General features: G+C 44.4%; 1 protein-coding gene across 1 annotated transcript in view; it reads right to left on the bottom strand.

Annotated features, from left to right (window-relative positions):
• JARID2 (jumonji and AT-rich interaction domain containing 2) overlaps positions 1-20,717 on the bottom strand; it is a 208,760-nt gene extending 188,043 nt beyond the window's left edge. Inside the window, exon 1 of the mRNA XM_062508680.1 lies at positions 20,112-20,717. Coding sequence (XP_062364664.1) covers positions 20,112-20,156 — 45 coding nt within the window. The 5' untranslated portion in view covers positions 20,157-20,717. The remainder of the gene's footprint in view (positions 1-20,111) is intronic.
• Between the last annotated feature and the right edge of the window lie 1,769 nt (positions 20,718-22,486).

Raw genomic sequence — 22,486 nt, 5'->3', positions numbered from 1 at the left:
AAGCTGAAGATATGTCTGCCAGTCATAGCATGCCATCTTGCTGCTGTCAAGCAAAGAGATGTGCCTCTACACACCTCTAGATTGAGTTCATTAAACCAGCCTGCAGGATATCCCTCGGTAATGACAGAGATGAAAGACCAAATTAAAATTGCTTAATTCAGATACACAGTCTCCAGCATTTTCCACCTTGCAGTCTAACTGGTTAAGCTGCATGTTTGAATAAGCGGTCCTAACACAGAAGCAGTTCTAATTCTCCACTTCCACCACTTTTAATTAAAGCATCTGAAATATTTTCATAGTTTGCTTTGCACAGCGCTCAGCCTTGAACGACAGCGAAGCTATTTAAAAGAAAAGCAGACAGGGCGGCCACATATTAACATGCCTTCTGCCAACTGAAGCACGAAAGCAGCTCCAAAGCAGCTCTCCCCTGCACTACAGTCGCCACAGGAAGAGCTCAGCTCGCCAGCGAGGCTGGCTAGGCTGGGTATCAAGCAAGAGAGAAGCCGTGTCTCCTCAGAGAGAGCAGTGTCTCCTCAGAGAGAGCATGTGTCAGGGTTTTCAGTGCTCACCACTGCTTTCCCGAGGCAAACATGCTGCCTCCAAAGCCTCGGTGCCTTGTTAGTAACAGCACACTACCTCCACATTCCTCATCCAAAATTCAACTTCCCAGCAGAACGTTCTGAAATACTGCTTTCAACCATGTGCTCCGTGAGGATTTTTTTCATTTCCTAATACAAAATACGATGTTCTTACTTAACAATTGCCTTTTTCTCATACAAACAGTATAGAAGAATCACGCCTACAAAGCAAGTGTCCTAGAATTTTGCATTAACACTGTGAAAAGTAGCACCTACCTCAGTAAATTGAGCCATGTTTTCCAACAAAGCCTAATTAAAATAAGCCCTTCTGAATCTCCATCAAGAGCCAATTCACCAGCAAGGAGACAATTGCTTAACACAGCATCCTATCATGAAATACATTCCTGACACCAGCAGAGCAAACATTCCCATTAGCACTGCAAGACTATTTCCAAAGCCAATGCATTTACGAGTCAAAATAAAAAACTGGAATCTCATTTTCCATTACTTCCTCATTACTGGCTTAACACATAAGAGTAGGGGTAGCAAACTTCATAAGAATAATAAAAATGCTTATTACACCTAAAACATTACTACTGCATTTTTCAGGACAGCTAAATGTATCCAAGTTTTTATGCAACTACTAAGTGTTTTCTTTACCCACATGACTTGGCATGTTACCAGCAACCCAAAGGGCAACAGGAAACCACAATGATTTGACTCAAAATTCACGTTTTCCTAAAGCCTGGTTCTTCAACAATGCCTGTTTAAAAAAAAAAAAAAAAAAAATGAAAAAAGGAAAAGAAAAATTATACTGTACAGAACTTGGTTTAATTTTTAAAATATTCCCATGAAGCAGCTCTATCTCTAAGCTTGAACTCAAGGGTCAGATGGGACTCAGAGCTGAAGTAAGGATGCTGTTGTGGACAAGGATACAGCGGCAGCTGCTCCTGGAACAAGCAGTGCAGGCTGCTAACAAGCCTGCCCTGCAAAAAGGGGAAAAAAGTCACATTCTCTTTCTGCTCCTTCCTTGCTATTTTGAATTTAGTAATAATTTCCTTCTTCCTGCCACGTGACCTAGAGAACAGCACAGAGTCAGAGGAAAACGGGAGGAAGATCTTGGGAGACAAATTTGCAGGACTCAAATCTCCTCACAGAGTACTTGCAGCATTCAGGATAGAATCTGGCCTCTTACCAGGGTCACCCACAGCACAGAATTCACATCCCTGCTTTGCTTTAGTCTGCTCAGGGGCATGGGAGCAGCCACATCACAAACCTCACCTCCTGGTGCTGCATCCTTTTCTGTGTGTCTGTCACAAAAGCACATTTCCACTTGTAGGGGATAAGAGTAGCTGCCCATCCACCACACCATGCTCACACCAAGACACAGCAGCTTCCCAGTTCAGCCTTTCCTGTGCAGCCATCACCAAAGGCTGCTCATAAATGCACCATGCCCCCCTAAACGCAAATGCCACATGATGTGTTCACTGTATTTCCGTCCACGTTTCACAGCCAAAATACAGCACCATGAGGCCAAGTAAGGCCTAAGGGCCTATACATTAAACAAAGGACAAACCTTTCCAAGTAAGTTTTGCTTTTGCATAAAACGGCCTCCTTAAAAACCATTCAGTGCATTTCCACCGCTGTCGCTGTCGAAAGAAAGCAGTATGCTGAGGATCTTTTAGCATCAGTCAAAGCCCACCACCTTTCTACCCTTGATCTGTGGGCCATAGGGATGGAGCCAGCACTGCTGGCATGGCTCCTCCAGGTCCTGCCTGAGCACCTGCTGCTGCTACACCCCAGCTCAGCACCCCTTCACATCGCTGCCAGCCCCTCAGCCAGCTGCAAATTATAAAATAGAGACTCCAAGGTAAAGAAATGGCAGCACTTATGGCAAGTGTAAATGAGGTGCAGGGAAGGGAGGGACATAGGGCACTGGCTGCCAGGTAGGGATTTCTTCCTGCGTTGCTGCTCTTCTAGCTAACAAAGTGCTGACAGAGGGAAAGCTGCAAGCAACCTGCTCCTGGAACAGCATGAGAAGGCTGGTTGCCTTTTGAGCCTGAGCTGAGAGATAACAGAGGCTGTGAGAGCAGCAACAAGCGTGGGGAGGTGGTGACTCTTTCTCTCACGTCAGCTGGGGTTACAGCATGCTACTCATGTGCCTCAGTGAAACAGCGAATCTGGAAAAGAAGCTGAACTCCCCGCCTTCCCACTTCACCTGGCAGGACTCAAGAGTATCCTTGTCACATGTCGCACCTGGAGAAGTGCTGCTTTAGCCAACAATTTAGCCGACAAACGTGGATACCACCAGTAATGCACTGAACTAAACACCATTTGCTCCAGCAGAGGAATCTGCCTGCATTATTGGCAGAAGAGCTTAAGAACACAGCTTTGACTCACCATGTCGACCAGCCAGAATAAATCCCATAATCTAATTTGTATATGACTGTGTCTAAGGTATCCTACACTCATGCTGTTCAGCTCACCTATACACGGCCAGCATGCACCAGCAGCAAGCATGCTTTCAGCACCACCCCTCCCTACAAACCAAACTTGGCCTCTGGGGTGACAATATCGCACCCCCAACCAGGAAAGCAAAGGCTGCCTGAACATTTCAGCAGCACTCTGCACCGACACTGTTTAGCTCATTTCATTTCCAAGCACACAAGACAGGTCTCCAACATATAGACAACAAATCCCCACTAGCCCATTCTTACATTCAATTTGCATAACAGATCACTGTACGGCATTAGTAAAATTCCACACTGCAAGCACATTTAATAAAATCATAGCGACAACTGCTTAAACGGCGCGTTAGTTAAAATTCCTGCAATGCCTATTATCAGTGGAGTTACATGATATGGGAAGGGTGGCGTGCCCTAATGAAACCTCAAGCACGCAGCCAACAGACTGCAACAAAGACTGAAAGATCACATGAGTGCTCCCACAGAAAAACAATTTAAGACCCGAACCACGTCACCCTTGCCTCCCAAAAGCCAGTCTGGCGTCATGTAAGTAAAAGCCCTACTTCGTGTTACATTCCTGGAGCTGCAAGCAAAGGAAAGGAGAATTGGTAGAGGATCTGCGCGCTCGACCCAGCACAGAGGCATGCTTTGCATTCTTAAGCAGCCCTCTCTGAAACCAATCATCGTTACTTGCTAATTGGCTGGAAGGAACCTCGCTCCAGCCTTGACAGCCAGAAGAAGTACTCTGACTTCTGGTGACCATAGGAGACAGCACAGCTCCCGCAGCTGACAGCTAAGGCGGGGAGGGGGGGGCAAAAATCTGTATTAAAGCTGTGCCGTTATTTAATTGTGACTCCTTACAATAATCAAAGTACTAGCATTAAAAGATGCACAAGACACGAGAACGGAATTATTTGTGACCAAGGCAGGTACAGTGCAGTAATTCAGATGCACATTTACACAAGTCAGGGCAAACGCTGTTAGAAGTGGGGACTAAAGTGCAGAGGATCCTTAACCCATCTTACTCCTAAAACATTTTGCTCTGAGGTAAAACACGCACCATGTATTTTAAAGCATTAAGACACTAATTCCATAAACAATAATGCCTCCAGCATGCACACCGCGCGCTGGAATGGATTCCTCAACTTGGCCTCATCATTTATGCATCTGATGAAACAAACACTGACAGCTTTTTTGCATTTGTAAAGGCCCCACAGCAGCTGTGGTGATCCCACCATAGAGCAATGAATTAAGCCTGAAACCCAGCTGGGTCTGCACAGAAGCCTTTTTTGCACAATACAGCAAGACTATCATTGTTAACCTAGGCATTATTGCAAAATATTCTGCATTACATTAAGAACGGAGATAGAGATGCCCTGGAAAATTAGCTTTAATAGGCAATTTATAACATTTAAAAATATGGATACCACACTGATTGCTAATTGACAACAGATTTTATAGTTTCATTTACACACAACCACAGTGAATCAGGTAATTACAGAATACCACAAGCAGGAAACAAGGCAAAATTAAGAAATAATCCACATTAAAGTTAGAAAATATACTACAAACTTTTATAAAATAAATACATAAACATATGTATCAATTTAAAATAACTATCAAAATTATGAGCCTTGAAAGGGGAAGGAATTTGAAACAAAATCTTAGAGGAAATGGACATATGCATGCTTTCACCTTACAGAAATATTAAGAGTTTTTTCAAGACTAAAGCAAGCAGCTTAATACACTGCATAGTAATACTTGGGTAGTATTTTTCCACTTTAAAAGGACATAAATATGGACTGAAAAGAGTCAAGAATTACTCAGGAAAAAAAATGAAAGTAATTAACTGAAAATTTTTTCACAAACAGAACACATTTGTTCAAAATTGAAACTCTATTCTTCCACTGCATTTAACACTGTATTTAAGAGGCCAGAAATATCAAAATAAGAGTTGCCTGCTTCATAAAATAGACTGTTCATCTCATCTTACTTAGCTATTAAGGTAAGATTAGACCACAAATCATCTAATTTTCAAGCATACACAGAGACACTGAAGAAACCAAGTTAAGTTGTATGAAACACTTAGAAGAATTCAAGGTGCTACCCTACTGACATAAAATTTTACACCTGTCCTCACAACTGCTCAGTGTGAGGAAACTATTTCTCTGGATCCTACAGGCTTACCAAGGAAAGATATGCAAAGAGAGCACTGATGAAGCAGGATTATGAAAACAAAGTCATGGGGAACAATTTGGATACAAGCAGCCAACTTAGAGGTAAGAGTATGGTTAACAAAAATAGCAAGATGAAAAATATCTTCTATTTACCATTTCTGAAATGCATGCATTTCTCCACAGCGCAGAACTGTCTAACCAGAGGAACTAAACTCTTATTAAGAGAAACCAAAATTACAGGCAGCAACAACAAAAACCTAATTCCTTTTATTTGTGGCATTGTCTCTGTTCCCAGATCATTTTTATTTTCAGTAGGAAGAACTGAGGGAAGAGTGAGCAAAAGGTAGAAAAGTTATGGGGGTTAAAAAAAAAAAGGGGGGGGTGTGGGGAATTAGGGATGAAATGCACTTCAGACTCTGTGCCACATTTGGCTAAAATGAAGCAAGATTCAATTGGTAGCTTTTGAACATATGACCCTCCAAAGGTAAGCTGTCAGCTCAGTAACAAAGGAAATAAGTGAACAACTCTGCAGTTGTTCTGAAACTCTTGCGTAATTAATTTAGTTTCATCCTGGAAGATGGCCAAAAAGCACAAATCAATGAGCAACCAACCTCCTATCATTTTTATCACAACAGTAACACTCATCCAAAGGTAGGCTGTTATTAAGCCCTGGTAATATTTGCATTGGTCTTCCACACCAGAAAGTCAAAAACTGACAATAACAAGGAGACTCACTGCACTGAGAAAACATGGGCAGAACCACTTTTCAGAAGTGACAATAAAGCAGCTCTACAACCTAGTCCAGGAAGAGCCAGACACATGAATCTTCTACAGAAAAGAGCTGTGAGATTACCAACCTTGCCAGCACAATAACTGTGCAAGTTTACTTCAACACGCATTAGACATGCCAGGCACTGGAAAAATGTATTAAATGGGGCTGTATAGCATTACACTTTGCTCCAGAGAACTTTCTCCTGCTGTGGTATGAGCCAAATATGAAATACATCAACTTAAAAAGACAAAGTTTTGAGACGGGTAACCCTGAGAACAGACACCTAAAAGAACCTAAAGGCCATGTCATTGTGGAAATTCTCCTGGTTTCTCTCTAGGGACTTCCTGCATGAAAACAATCAAACCAGTTTACAGAAAGGAAAAAAAAAATGGCATGCAAATTACAGCAAACAGGGAGATGCAGATTTAAAACCCTGCTTTTGACAGTTTTATATTCTCTTATCTATGTCCTGCTATGACAGGATTAGGAGCCCTGATAAGAAGTCCACTATAACCGGGATTTCCCTTACTAGAGGTTGTCCTACTTTCTAAGCTGAAAGATAGCTCAGTCAGCCAGTATTATCATTGTTCTTGCAGTCTTTGTCTCAAATAATGACAGCTATTCAATCTTCCTTCTTACATACTTAAAAATTTATAAGATATTACTTCTTGTTTCAAAGGATTGCCTCAAGAGATCACCTATTGTTTTGTTCTCCTTAACTAGACTAGTTTATGCACAGGCTTAACATTATTCATATATGTTGAAATTAAACTATGTGTTAAATCCCCCAGATCACCTGCAGAACCTTGCTTTTATTGAAGATGATCTAATCACTGAGAAAGCCAATAGACTGGAAATTTGGAAACCAGCTGAAACTCTCTTAATGGCATTCCTCCACAGAGAAGTGATCATTTAAAGCTGAAGTTCTACACTGTTCCTTCAGCTCCTTAATACATGGGTTCCTGATTAAAACACCGGGTCTTCTCTTGTGGGGAAAAAATACCTGGACATTTGGAGAGCATGAAATTAAGGAGGAAGCAGACAGCACCATGACAGTCTTTTAAGAAGACAGCCCTTCAGCCAAGATGTGAACTACTGTTCCATGAGAAGAATGGCGATAAATCACCTACACAGAGGATGGTTGGGCGCAATTTCAGAACAAATTTCAAAAGCAAGACTGAACAGACACCTTCAAACTCTTATTCCAAAGGCAACACCATAGTGTGCTCATATATATTCTTCCATTGTAAAAGATGACAAAGCATTTCCCTCCTATGCTATCATGTCCATCAGATAAACTGTAGCTGACCTCCTGAACACATGACCACAACACAATGCTGAGGGAGAACATACAAGTAAAAGAAGCAAAAATACCACCAAGTTGGCTAAAGACAGGGACCTAACAAGGAACTCTGGGCAAGCCATCCTCCACATGAGCAGGACTCCAACCATGCATAAATACCCTGGCCATTTTTCTCACATTATATTAAACTTGGCTTCACAAACTGTGCTGGAGGGCAGGTTAACTCTCCAGAGCTGAACACACTCCTGCTCCAAAGCCCCTGATGAAGCTGCAGTCATGCTTGTAAAGTGCAAGCAATAAACTGACAAAGAGTTGAAACACCTCTGAAATGGCCTCAAGTGAAGGAGACAGATTCTGAAACTGCTTGTAACAAAGCAGTCCTTCATTGAGTCAGTACCATCTACTTGCAGTTATACAAGGTGATCAGGGACATAAAAAGGAGAGAAAAAAAGTGACACAGGCATATCAAGAAAAAAATGTTCCAAAAAGCAAAAAAAATATTTCTGACCACTTTGCCATGTAATCCCTGTGGTCATCTTGATACTACTGCAGAGAGGAAAGCAGGACACGTACAGACAGGCATGCGTGCAGGAATGCTGTTTCTGGTCCCATTTGGGCCAGGAGGCAGAGCCTTGCAGGAATGGCCTGAGTCATCAGGCATGAGGACAGCAGTGGTTATAATGTCTTAAGAGATGCATAGTCTGCAGGGGGAAAATATGATAGGCTCACCACTAGCAGAATCTGAGCAAAGCTAGCATAAAGAAAAGGAAATAATAGTTCACCCCCTCACTTTTCTCCATCCAAATTAGAGAACCAGTAATTTCGAAAATGCCCACAGGGAATTAATATCACTGCATCACTGACTGCGAGAGTAACGGGCATAAAATTACACACCAAGAAAGGAAAAGGAATCAACAAGTATATAAGAAAATATGCTTGGAGGGTGGGGGGTATGGGGACATACATAATTACGTACATGATAAACACATAACACGTTTTTCTTTTGCACAATAGCTAACCAGCTTTCAGAAGACAGCTCAAGTAGTATGATAATGAAATACTAAGTATGAGATCAATAAATTACATTACCCAGAAACTTTAAGAGATCATACTTTTCATAGCGTATTTCTGCTGACAATCGTTTACCCACTCTCCAAAGCAATAGGGTTCAGAAATCATTATACCTGGTCTGTCACCCAGACAGGAAGAAATCTGAACATTGTTAGTTATTTTTCAATATCATACTCAAATGAAGATTGTAGAGCCCCTTTTAATAATGGAAGCTATGTGGTGGTTTTTATGATTGGTCAGTCATGTCACAAAATGCTGTCCTTGAGTGAAAGAGCATGAATATTAATGGCTTCTAAATAAAAACCTTTAATGTACATGAAATATGAAATTAGCTTTTCCTGAATGCTCACATCAGCAAGATTTGATTTCCCAAAAGTTCATAAAAGGATTGTAAAAAGAAATTAGCAGGGCGACATTCCACTTTCCTCCACAGTATTTGTGCACTAACAGTTTGTTGAGCCTTGCAACAGTATTTTCTATAAACAAACAAACAAAAAGAAAAAAACAACAAACAAACAAAAAAGCCAGTATTTTCTATAAACAACATTTAAATTCTACACACAGGCTTGAGAGACAAGTATCAACAGTACAATCCTGCCCCCCATTTCCGAAGTGTTTTCTATGGAGCTGGCCCCCCAAACGAGCTGCATGAACCTTGCCTCATCTCCCTCTCTGGTCCTCGGGAAAAGACAAGAATACTGCAACGGTAGTTCATTTTGCTTTCTTGCAAAGAGATGGCAGTAACTTTGTAAGAGCTAATTTCCTTAGACAGGGACAAAGAGGATAGAGGAGCTCAGTCAGAAATACACAGAAGTGAGAGAAAAGCACAGCAGTGGAAGATGGTAACAGAGGGGAGAGAGTACAGTAAAAACGTGCTATGCACACATGCACAGTATAATAAAGAGTAAAAAAGAAAAATAACAGTTATTATCTTTAAATAAAATATTAAGAGGCTGGAAAAGAAAAAAAAACCTGCAACATTTCAGAAAAAAAAAAAAAGAAACAAAACAGGCAGTAGTATTACATTTAGTAAAGCCATTACAACCATTAAATGACGATCACCCTTTTAGAAAACTAACATTCCTGCCTGCAAATACTTCCACGCGCTCTTACACAGCAACAGCAAAATCTCAAGCCCTGAAAAGCACTTCGGCATGTGCTTAACTCACAAGCTCCCAAGTACTTCAGTTGACGTCAGTAAGAGTATTCATACATTTGAGACAGGCACGTGCTTCACTGCCTTGCTGGATCGAAACTGAGGGTGCCAATTCCACATCTTTTTAATCCACAGCAAAGCCAAAGAGGTCCTTGTGCCTCACTGCTCCCTTAACTATGCCACTAAAAAGTCCTGCAGGCTTCCAATGAAACCAGACCATTTAAAGATGAGAAGGTGGAAGAAAAAAGAGCCTGGGCATAACTACTCTTTTAAGTCTTATCATTTCAGTGACCCTATTTCACAGGCAGCTCTTTGGCTGTATTGATATGACCAAAGCACCATACCATGAAGGAATGATTCATAGGGTCACCACTGCTGGCTTCAATGGTGAGAAAAAAGCATGTGATGCCACATCCTGCTGTTCCTATAATTAAAGGAAGCCTTGTTTTTTGTAGCTTTTTGATTTGACATGGTTTGGCCTTCTCACACTACTTGGGAACCCAGGGCAAAAATACATCAGCAATTCAGTTAGTATGCACATTCAATAGACATGAGTAGTTTTAACATGAGAAGCTGTCTGAACTTACTGTTCAGTGGTACAAAATAGAACAAATAAAGCCATTGGAAATTTCTGGATGAATTCCCTTAGGCAAGCAGGTCCTTACCCTAAGATGTAGAAAATAGAACAGTACACTGGCTTCACTTCACTTCCACAGTGGAGGTCTTGATATGGAATGAGCGTGTGGTGCTGCTGAACTACAAAAGAGTAGCAGTTCTACCACATTTAGCAGTGGAACTTGGCCTACAGTAGCACAGCTATCTTAATTTTCTTTTCTTCCTTTTTTTATTTATCTTGTTGAAGTATAAAATTGTTCAAAGCCTACCTAGGCAAGCATAACATGTAACAGTAGCACATTTTAAATTCTATTTGAAGTTACTTCAGCACTTTGGAAATGATTATGGCACTGCCATCACCATGGGCACAAACACCTTCAGCTTCATTTTCACCTGTGAGGCGTAACTTTGTTTCAGTGTTATTTAATATTCACCATGCTTCCAGCAGTAAGGCAGTACAGCAAAACCTAAATCGAACAACCCTTAAAACAGACAAGGACAGCTAATTTTGCTTGCTATGAAATAAAACATGTATCTTGACTCCTATTTAGTCATAATTTCACAGCCCATTTAAACTCTATTGCTAAAAGACACAATCCTACCCCTCCCTTGCCACTTCACTGCGTGTCCCTGTAACACTTTCCCAAGCCAAGTATTTTTCCAGCTCCATCACAAGCTGCAATAGTAAATGAATGCACATTAAAAATCAAGCACATTTTGTCAGTTCAGTTTCTACCTGCAAAGTCCCCAATCTGAGGTGGGAGTTATCTATCACCTGGTACATGTCAGCCTGCAGAAGGGGAACAAGAGAGCCAGAGGGAAGGCTGAACCACTTCTTCCAGTGCAGTGCAGGCTTAGAATAATCACAGAAACACAGAACTAACTAGGCACCTCACTCATCTCCACATTCAAAACACTCTTACTGAAGGCAAAAAGCATAAGCTATACACAGCTATTCAACCACAGATTAGGAAAAAGAGAGTAGAATAGCACAGAACAGCTTCTCTTGACAGCTGTTTCTTATTTTGTTGTTTTTACTAGCTGAAGGCATCACAGATTCGAAGAAAAAAAAAAGCTGCTTCAAAATTATTTGCCATTAGGATAACCATTATTTCTTCAAAATTATAAATAATTCACAGGTTACAGTTACTATACATGCCCTAGGTCCAGCTTTTAAGTAACGTTAAGTCGCTTGTCTTACAAAGTGATATTACTATGTCCCCATTATAAGCTGGATAGCTACAACAAAAAAATTAACATTGGCTTTCTAAGACCAGAGAATGTCCCTTTCAGTTGTGGCTGTAAAGCAGAAGTTAATTGGAGCAGTATTTCTTGCAATAATTTATTAAAAGCTCTACTATACCCGAACAGGATTGTAAACAAGAAGGCAGTCTTTCTGCTATTGGTGCCTTAAAAGTTTGAAAAGCTTTTACCAGTCTGCAAGATGGCAACAGGCCATGAGAATTATCATCATTATCACTACACTTCAAAAGGGGGCAAAAAAAGTGACTATTAATCAGAAAACCACATCTCAGGTGTCCATCTAGGTCATCCGTATGTGAAATACACTCAAATTAAGACTGGTCACCTGGAACACCACCCAGAAAGGAACCATGAACACCAGTTTAGTTAACAGTCAACTCAAAAAACAGTAACAGAAAGCCTTCTTTTCACTTGGCTTTGAGTTTTATGAACTCAAAAGTCTGAACCAAGTTTTCTAGGGCTCAAATCAAACAAAAGCAGCTTGGATTTTCAGGTGTTTTTCAGCTCAAGTTGGGTTGAGAAGCTAACTCATCTTGCATATGTGTTAGGCTGCAAATTTGTGTTTTGGGGGTTTTAACATACATGCTGCAGCTGAGAGATTTGGCTTACAACTTCGATGTATCAAAAATAACTGTAGGATAAAGTGGCTGACAGTAATACCCATGAAATAGAAAATACAAGAAAGGAGAAACATATCCTTTCTCTAAGTCATCCTCAGTCTATCTAATGAGTAAAATGAAAAAAGCTATAAACATAAGGTGGTAGCCTGCAGCACACTAAAAATCAAAATGCAATTTCTAGGCTATGTACTATGTGAACATAAAGACTCTCAGTTTTAGAACAGCACAGGAAACTATATGCTAAATGAACAACTAATAAAAATAATGATAAGCATCTCAAAGAGAGACTGAACAGACTCTTGTATAAGAGTCATGGTTTCTTTCCACTTCTATAGCTGCAACCTGAAAAAATATTTATACATTGACTTGATTCACAGGCTTCACATCACCAAATTCTTCACTGCAATTCGTAAACATACTTGCCATTCAAAACTGTGTCTAGAAAATTGTTATTTAAATGTTATTTATTAAATGGAGCTGTCAAGGTCCGGGGCAAACTGAATTCCTGACACTTTGGAGCCTCAAAAGCTTACTCTCTTAGCAGGACCCAAAAGGACCCAAAGCAATAACAGATTTTTTTTTTTTTTTTTAAATCCAGAAAAAGGATAATGTACAACCCTCAAAGAAAAAAGAAAGTCCTTCCCATAACATATAATAGTGGGAAAGGGCAGAGCAGGAAAAAACAACCTCATCAAAATTCCAGTACACAACAAATCCAGAAACATTGTAGAGCATGTATCTCTACACACACATATAAAACTGTTTCAAAAATAGGCACGGAATAAGCATATAGTTAAAAGAGCTGATAATTTCTCCAAATTCACTCCCATCATTTTTAATTGAAAAGCATGCACTGCCTCAACACTCATCTGCAACCAAAGCTAAAAATGAATTGCTTGCAATATATAGTTATCCTAACTTGGCTCAGACAACACAGTATCAAAGTGCAAAACTAAGATTAGTAGATTATGTCAGAATGAGCTCCCGTGGTTTATTTTTGAATGCTGTAAATATTGTTAGCCAGTCATCATAGCATGTGTGTGCCAAAATACGCTAATCTCCTGCAACTATCACGTCATCCAAAAGATGTCAGACCAGCAAGGCAAGCTTAAAGAACTGAAAGCAGAGCACAAGGGACTCAAATACCACAAACCCTCGTGGAGTACAGGAGCAGGCCACAGTTTCTCAACTTCCTATTACTTGCATTTCTTCTCAGTCACAGATCCAAGGCTGCCTTTTTTGCAGAGCAAATCAAGAAAAGAACCTGGCAGAAAAAATGGCAAGAAGCCAGGCAGGAAAGACAGAGCAGATTACAGGAGAGACATTTAGAAAGGATTAAATCATGCCCCTCAAGTGATGTAATTATAAACTGTTCTGGGGGCATCACCACATTTCTGCTGAACTGATTTTAGCAGTGTCAAAATGTCTGATTCCACCTACAGCAATTCTAAAGGCACTGAAATGAACCTGACCAGAAACTACTCCAGCTCCACAGGCCCGACCTAGATGCAGAAAGTATGGAGAGAACTTAGTTTAGCTTTCTCATTTTGTTTTCAATGTCTATTTTTAATCACCCAATCCCATTTTTATGCCCGATAGAAGGATGTTTTTATCCCTCAGATAAAAATAGGGGATATTGTTTGTGACTCATCAGTCCAGGATGACACATCTGCTGCAGAAATGCTGAAGCAGCTTTACATCTTCCCGATGCGTACCAGTGGAAAGATGATTTCCACCTGGGCCTCCTTCCCTGCTTCTGTGCTCAGCCAGACTGGTCACTCCACTCTGAATGGCTTCCTGCAGAAGCATAAATTAAGCCAATAAACTTGGCACGGGAGCAGATGGGGCGCACTCCCAGCATCCGTCTGCTCACAGACCAAGGAGCTGTGATCCCGAGCCTGGAGCCTGGAGATGTGGCATTCAGAATGGCAGTGGTCCCAGCCACAGCTCAGCTCAGCTCTGCCACTCACCACGGCCGCCCTTGCAGAGCAACTTGAACAGCAGCATTTCACAGCTTTGGATCCCTTATCTGCATAGGGAAGAGTCAGACAAAAAGACAGGACATACAGAGGGGAGGAGAGCTAGCATATTTTCAAAGGAGACCTCACTGCTATAATTAAAGGGTTTATTCCTTTCCCACAGCCCACACTGGAAATACCAGGCCTCTGTCAGATTACTGAAGGAACATCTTCAGAACAGGATGTCATTACACAAGGGAAAGTGTGAAACTCGAGCAAGTGAAACAGCAAATGGTTTTAAACCTTCTACCTACTGCTTCATTGAGGAAACGTTTTTGTGACTGACTGAAATAAACTCACCCCTTCAAATGAAAACCAAGAGCTCCCAAATAAAATTTGCCTGTTAAAAACCAAGGATTGCATCCAATATTCCAAGAAGTAATGAGCCAGCAAACAACTAAACCATCAAAGAGCTAAGAGAACATCAAATACATTTTGGCAATCATATTATTTCCTGTATCTGAATTTCAGTGCCAAGTAATCCTCACATACCAGACCTGAATTTTACAAGCGATTTGCAGATTTTAAGTTTCCTGGTGACTTCCTACCACTTAAAAATGCTTTAAATAAAATATGGTGGTTAAGTATAAAAAGTCTATGTGCACCACGTCCCATTATTCAATTGGACATTAAACTCCAGGTACATTTTACCCTCTTAAGTCCCAACAACAGGTTAAAATTTGTCAGCTGAAGTTTTGGACTGTGGGGCAGGGCTGTTTAGGGCCATCAGCACCAGGAAACACTTAAGGGAAGTTCAGGTTTGGCAACACTGAAATTTGCATTAATAGACTTGAATTTTAATGTCCTGTTAATCTTAAACAGAGGCAGTCAAATCCATCAGCACTATTGTTTTCAGACTGTCTGCCCACTAAGGCAAACAATGCAGCATTTACACTTGGTTTACATTTATAGTTGGGAAGCAAGCCATGCAAAGGACTAAGGGGAGAAACCAGAATGCTTTAAATGCAAATTTGGATTTCGAAGAAGCCTGTATTCCTCTGAAAATTCCACATCTGCTAGATCACACAAAAGCTGGGTGCTTGCAATAAAAAATAATAAACGTGTCTCTGCTTTTCCTTTCCCTACTTTAAAATTGCCTTTAAAACCTTCCTTTCACTTGACTGCTGCAAACTGGAAACTTTAGAAATGAAAGCAGCTGGTCTTTCCCCTCTGTCAAGCTGACTGAATTCAGTCACTATACAATAAAAATGGACAAAAACAAACCCCAAATCAACCCCCAAAAAACATTTCCCGCCTCCTCAAGAGCTTTCACTTACATTAAGACCAGGAAACAACAGTAATGGGTATAAACAAAATATAAATTCTAACATGGATTCTCTTTAGCTTCAGACTGTGAGGTTTTAAAATTGACCTACTTTTATGCAATACTCCCACAGCTGAGTCATCACAGTATCAACTGGTCTCTATCGGCTGCAGGGAACGATCATCTCTTAAAAAAAAAAAAAAAAAAAAAAAAAAAAAAAAGTATCCATACTGAAATGCCTCCTTTATTCTGTCAAAAATATAACGTTAATCTAACAGTCCAGACCATAACTGGGGAGGGGGAAAATTCTGGAGAAAGTTGGAACTACGCAAAGTAGTCCCTTATAATGCAGATGCCATGCCTTGTAGCAACAGCCTGAAAGCTACAGGATAGAATATTGGAGAAGGCAGCAGAAATACAGATTAGCTCTAACTCTGCCGCTGTTACAGCATGTAGCTTCAGGCAAGTAATTTAGACTTCTTTCTTTTTCATCGAACAATAAAATGGAGGGAATGCTACTGCCTTACAGAATCAGCTGACGTTTATACCACACTTTAGCATATGCATAACATTAGCTATTACTACAGAAATGGAAGGGGTAATATGCTTTTAATGCTGGCTTAGTAGGCCTGGCAAGAGACGGTGGAAGTGCTTAATGAACATTAGAAACTCTTCACAGGGGCCTTCACTCACTCTACTTCACTCTGGGCATCATCTTACTGCTCCTGGCTTGCAGACCATCATTGTGAGCAGGAGTCCATTAGTATCTCAAGGCAAAACATCTGCTGATAGCAAAATATTCATTTAATGCAGAAAGAAATATTTAAATTACTAGTTTCTACTTGTGTACTATCCTATAGCCACTTACAGCATAATGCTGTACTCTCAAGAGACCAGAAGGAGGTTAAGAAGAACCCAAAAGTAGCTCTCAAGTGAAGCTAGCATCCTTAAGCTTTTCAAACAGGGAAGAAGAAAGACTTGAGCAGCTATCCTGCTGGAACTGTTACTGCAAGTGTGAAAGAGACCCAACATAAAAAAGCCCCAAAAGATGGAAGTAAAATGCAACTTACACTGAATATGATCTCTGCTGCCAGCAGCCTATTTACATTATTTCTTGTAGGAAGTGGTCAAATTTAGAGCCTGTCATCAGTTGTGGGGATGGGAGAGACAAATGGCAACCGCTCACAGGAAAGAAAACAGGGCAGGAGGCTCCAGCTGAAGCCCTGGAGTGCCCAGGGTCAGGCTTCTGCACAAATGCCCCTAATGCAGAAGGCAACGGTGCTTGGGAGTTACCAATCCCCCTCCCAAAACTCCCTGAGCCCTCATCAAGCACACTCAAATAGAGTATTGTTTCAAAGGCTGCAGCAGGCACAGGAGCTCTCAGACGTCTGCAGCATGCTAATCCCGGCCAGGCCTTGCTGGCCCTCTGTCTGAGGGGCTCACCAGGCCATCCGTAGGTGAAGCATGTCACCTCATGGCAGACTACAGCACTTTTACTTCTGCAAGGACAACGAAAGAAATCACACGAGGTGACAGTAGTCACATTACTCCTTAATTATACTTCACCATCTGCTACCGTGGCAGAACCGTGCAGGTATTTTAAGACTGTAATCCAGGTCTGATACTCTGAGACCTAAACCAGCAAGAACAGAAGATTTGCTATTTGAGCATCACAAAACCAATCCAAAAAATGCACCTATGAAATTACGTTCAACACATCAAAGCTTTTGAATCAAGAACTATTAATTCCAAGCGCATACTGAACACAGTCTGGTTTCTTGGTAGATGCTTTACAAAGCTGTCAGTTTTGTGAGGCTGGAGCCAAAAGGCAATATTTGATATGTAAAGCTGTTTGAGAAGGAGGAGGGTAAAGTGAGAAGAAAGAGTTGTATGAGTCAGCCATGGATCTTTTAAAAATTAAGTGATAGCGTTCTTAAACTACAGGAAAAAAAGAAAGAAGCATACACGGATTTCCTCATTCCTGGTTTTCAAATGGCAAAAGATAACACTCCCCAAGTTTAAGAGAACTTTCAATTGTGAGCACTTACAAAGCAGGGAGCCGAGCCCTGTGACAGCAGCCCACAGCACGGAGGCTTTACTGCATTGTTCTCACCACCTTGTTGTTTTCAGAATTCATTTCTCAAATGCTGAAAAGGAAAAGCAGCAGCAGCCCGAACAGGCTCCACTCCCGATACAAGGCCAGTTTAAACCCAGGTGGATGGGGCACCGAGCAACCTGATCTAGCGGAGGGTGGCCCTGCCCACGGCAGGGGGGCTGGAACCAGGTGATCTTCAAGGTCCCCTTCCAACCCTAACCATATTCTGTGATTCTATGATTCTGTGACTACTCGCAGTGACACGAGAGGAGCGGAGCCACGAAGTTAACACTTGGCGCCCGTGCGGCGGCCGTGCCCTCGCTCCTCACGGCGGAGCATCACCTCCGGCCTGGGGGCACCAGGACCAGCGTTCTATGAGCAGGCGAAGCTTGCGCTGGCACAGGCGAGGAGGAGGAGGCGGTGCGCTACGCCGGGCTGCCGTAGCGCCCGAAGGTCAGGGCCAGGAGACGTGCCACCACGCGTGTCGCCACAGGACGACGTGACCGGCGCTCTCCTCCCACCCCGAAGGCGGCAGGGCGGCCCCGCACCTGCTCACCTGGCCCGGGCCGCCCCCACCCTCCGTCCCTGCCTCCCTCCCCCGCGGCGTCGCCGAGCGCTGCCCCGGGGGCTCCTCCCGCCCCCGCCCCGCCTCGGCTCTGACGTCACGGAGGGGGCGGGGGGGCGCAGTGCTGGGGGGCGCCGAAGGTTCCGCGGCGCGCAGGCCCGTCCCTTTGTGACGTCACGGGGAGCGGGGCGAACCTGGCCGGGCGGCGGCGTGGCCGGCGGCCCGCGGGCTCCGTCACAGCCCCGGCAACCTGTTGCTGCCGCCGCCAGCGCGCCCCGCCGGCACCGCCGCCCCCTGCAAGAGGGAAAAAAAAAAAAACAAACAAACAAAAAAAAACCATAAAAAAACGAAAAAATGGACAGGGGGTGGGGAAGAAAGAGAAGGGGGGGCTGGGGGGTGGAAGGGTTTAATAAAAGCGCTGCCGCGAAGTTATGAGCGGGGGAGCACCCCTGCATGTTGTCCGCCCTCGTCCCTCCTGCCCTCCTCCCCAGGGAGCCGTGCTCTCGGCCCCTGCCCGGCCGTGCGGGAATGGCGCCGCATTGTTCGAGCCGGGAAGAGCCGGGCTTTGGGGTGATTTTTTTCCCCTCGCCCCCCCCTTCCTTAATTACTAACACCGCGGTTTCGTTCCTCCCCCCCGCTTTTGTCTGCCTGCCTGGGAAACGTGGACGCCTCGCGTGTTTCGCCAGACTTTCCACCCGCCGTTCCCGTTTCGATGCCACACTTTAAACTCGCCGGCCCCGGGCTCCCCTCGCCTCTGCAATGCGGATGTATTTTAATTCGGAAATTTAGGGGGCTGCGGGGGGGTGGAAAGGAGGAAAGGGACAGCTCCGAAATAGCGCGGAGGCCATTCCCCCCCATCCCCAAAACCACACGCGCATCGTTCCACCACCTCCCCCGGGCAGCGCTGCAGCGGGGCAGGCAATCGATAGCGGCAGTCAGCTGGAGTCAACTGCAATTTTTACCAAATCTATAGAATACCGAGGCAAAGTGTCCCGAAGGTCATCCTCCCTGCCAAGGGACACCCCTCCGCTGAAAGAGATCGGCGCAGACGACAAGACGACAAGATATAAACTATAACTTTTGAAGCTTCGCATCAAACACGCCCAAAAGCAAGGATTTCTATATATCTACCCCCCACAGCCACCCCCCAATTTTTTTTTTTAAACGTGGAGCTAAAAATCATTATTCTCTATACTGCATATATGGGTAATCCCCTGCGCTCTTCCAAACGTAAGGAAAAACTGCCCTGTGCCAATCAAAACGTAACTGGAGCACGAACAAAAATCCAACTACCCCTCCACATTTATATGTTTAAAGGATTAGACAATTACAAGGGATTGGTTAAGCGGCTGAATAAAGCGAGGCAGAAATACAGCCCAGGCTGCGCTGGATTAGCCCAAATTTTCGAGCCATCATAATGAATTATTTTTAAAACGGCGCCGAGCCATTTTCCTCATTATTCCAGTCAATCCCGAGGAACTCGCTGGCCGTAAGGCGATCCCCGGCTGCCCCGGTGTCTACGGCAAGGCAGAGCAGCCGAGGATGGCACACAGGAGAGGGGATGTGGTACTGCGAGAAACCAGCTCGCCATAACCAGACACTCGGTTTCAACTTAAAGGGCTTCCAACAGCCACCGCCGCCGCTTCACCAGACGGGGATAGACACACGTAGATCATTAAAAAAAAAAAAAAAACAAAAAAAAAAAACCAAAGAAACAAAACCAACCCAAACAAAATACACCAACACAAAAAAAAAAAAAATCAAAACAAAAAATCCCCCAAACCTCTTTTAGCATGCAAAAGCACAGAATTAAGGAAACAGCCTGAAAATGCAGTTCGGTGACATTATCGTGGCAGCCCCCCGAGCTCCTCGCGTTTCATCTAAAACTAGATTATGATTGTGTCATTTGAGGTCAATACATTTATTCACTGGAGGAATCGCTACACAAATCTGGTTTTATAACCGAACTCGATAGCAGGCTTCCCCGTTAAAAGGGGCCTCTGAAACTCCCCCACCACACCACAGAAAAATCAAATTCAGCATCACATTTGTTCCCAAAGCCTCAGAGCTACAAGATTAGCTATAAACTTGACATTCACTGCCATTTCCTAAAACTGGGAGTCAAACGATAAATGTTACGACCACTTACGTATTTCTTTTGAATTATATTCCTCTTGGGTCTTTCTTTGCTCATTCTGGTATCCAAATTCTGATTGCAAATGGGGACAATTGCTTCATGAATTAAAGCCGAGACAATTAAAAAAAGAATTTTAAAAAATACCGAAAAAAATCCAGGGGGGAGGGGGTTGTTTGTAGTGGTATCTTGTAATCCGACTTTCTTCCCTCACAATGTGATTCTCCTAGCAATAAATCCGAGAAATGGGGGACGGAAGAAAAAAAAAAAAAGACGAATGCGAAGGAAACAAAAAAAAAAAAAAATCACTTTAGTGAAGCATTATAATGGAAAATTTCCCCCTAAATACAAAAAACGACGCCCTTGATATCCCCTTTTCTCTTTCTCGAGCCGCCTAAGCGATCTGCAGGTCCTTAGTGTCAGAGCTGTAGTTACATCTTGGAGGAGGAAAAGGGCCGGGAGGAGAAGATAAATAATCGGGACGTTGGAAGTCACGTTTGTGCCGCTGCAGCAGGGAAAGCGACAGGGACAACTCCAGCAGCGGCGGCGGCTCCGGCGGCAGCAGCAGCGGCGGCGGCGGCGAGGGCTGCACGCACCGTGTGTGTCTCCGCTCCTCCAGCTCCCCCCTAACCAATGAGAACAGCTCTCCGCCAGCAACTTTAAATGGACCTGGCTTTTTTTTTTTCCCCCCCCCCCCCTTCCTTCTTTTCCTCCTCTGTTGTTAATATATATGTCTGCGTGCGTGTGTGCGCGCGCACGCGTGTATATATATATATATGTGTGTGTGTGTGTGTGTGTATATATATGTATGTATATATATATCTGTATGCGTGTGTGTGTGTGTATATATATACACACACGGACACACGGCACACACACATACATGCATACACCCTCTAGGGCTCGCCTTTAATTCCCAACCGCGGCAGCAGCCGCAGAGCCCGACCCCTCGCCGCGCTCACCGCATGCAGCATGCCTCGCTAAACACTCCATGTGGGTCAGTCGCCATGTGCTTCCCTCTCCCACCCACAACCCCTCTTCCCACCTCCCTTCTTTTGGCATTTAAGCGTGGCCACCCGGCTGCCAAGGTCGCCAGGAGCCCTACGCCGAAACCCCAGCTAGGAGTTTGACGACGGTCCCTCAGAGCGCAGCACGTTCCGTCGCCGTGCCCTGCCCCCTCCCCGCCCCGCTGCTGCCTCCTCTCTCCTCCCGCCTGCCAAGGGCTGTCCTTCCGCTCCGTCCTTGCGCCCGCCGCGCCTCCCCCGGCTTCGGCACGCACGGGGGGTCCAGCCGCGCTGGCAGCACCTGAAAGTCACGTTTGGCCTCGCAGGGCCCAATAATTGTCCTCGCTCGTGCGAAAAGTTGTAGTCCCCTCTCCACAAAATGGCGAACGGCGGAGAACTACACCTCCCGGCGTGCGCCGGGCGCCCGGCCGCCGATTTGCTGCTGGGCAAGGAACCCCCTTCGCCACGCTCGTCCTTCCCTTACACCACCACCCCCCCTCCCTCTACGTTGGTTTTTCCCCTCCCGCTCGTCCCCCAGCTTCTCCCCCTCCGCGGCGCTCGGTGGTAGAGGCTGGGGGCGGGGGAGAGGTACGGCCGGAGAGGGAGGAGGAGAAGGGCCAAGGGGAAGTTTATCGGGAATCGCTGACGGGGAATGGGGAGGCAGGCCGGCGCCGCGGGAGGCTGCAGGGAGAGAGCGGGGATTAATGTGTCTGGGTTGGGCTGGGAAGTGGCGGCAGAAAACTTCGTGTCTGTGGGCTGCGCCCGCCGAGAAGGCGGCGGTCTGGGTCTGTCGGACAGACAGACGGACGGACAGACTGCCGGGCGGGCGGGCGGTGTCAGCTCGGGACACGCTGAGGGCTGGGCTGCGCCCTGCGGGGCCCGCTCGGTGTCTCCAAGGTGTCCCGAGGTCGCGCCGGGGCCTCCCCGCTGGAGCCGGGCCCGTGGCCCGGCGCGTCCAGGGATAACCTTTCTGTGCGGATGGATGTGGGCTTTTAAATCCCGCCGAGAGCCCGGCGGCTTCCTCAGGAGCAGCGGCCCGTCCTCGTCCTGGCCGGCGCCTGCTGCCCCATCCCATCCCCGCCCGGCTCTGCCGCTGGACCCGCCGGCGGCTCGTGGAAACCCCGTGTCGGTGCGAAATCCCGAAGTTCCAATTCTCGATTAATTTCAATTTTTTTTCCCTATGATTAAAAAGAAAAAAAAAGTAATAAAAAACAAGCAAACTGTTTTGGAAGTGGAAGGTCCGACTTCAGCAAAAGCCCAACGGTTCCTTAATGGCGGATTGAAATGTGGAGCCAGCAGAGAGAGGAGAGTCGTAAAGTTGATAAGGGGACTAAAGCACTTCCCTACGAAGACGGGCTAGGAACGTTTGGGGCTGTTCAGCCTGGT

Source organism: Cinclus cinclus, chromosome 1 (assembly GCF_963662255.1).
Source record: "Cinclus cinclus chromosome 1, bCinCin1.1, whole genome shotgun sequence".
NCBI classification, from domain to species: Eukaryota; Metazoa; Chordata; class Aves; order Passeriformes; family Cinclidae; genus Cinclus; species Cinclus cinclus.
This window is presented reverse-complemented; position numbering and strand designations above follow the sequence as displayed.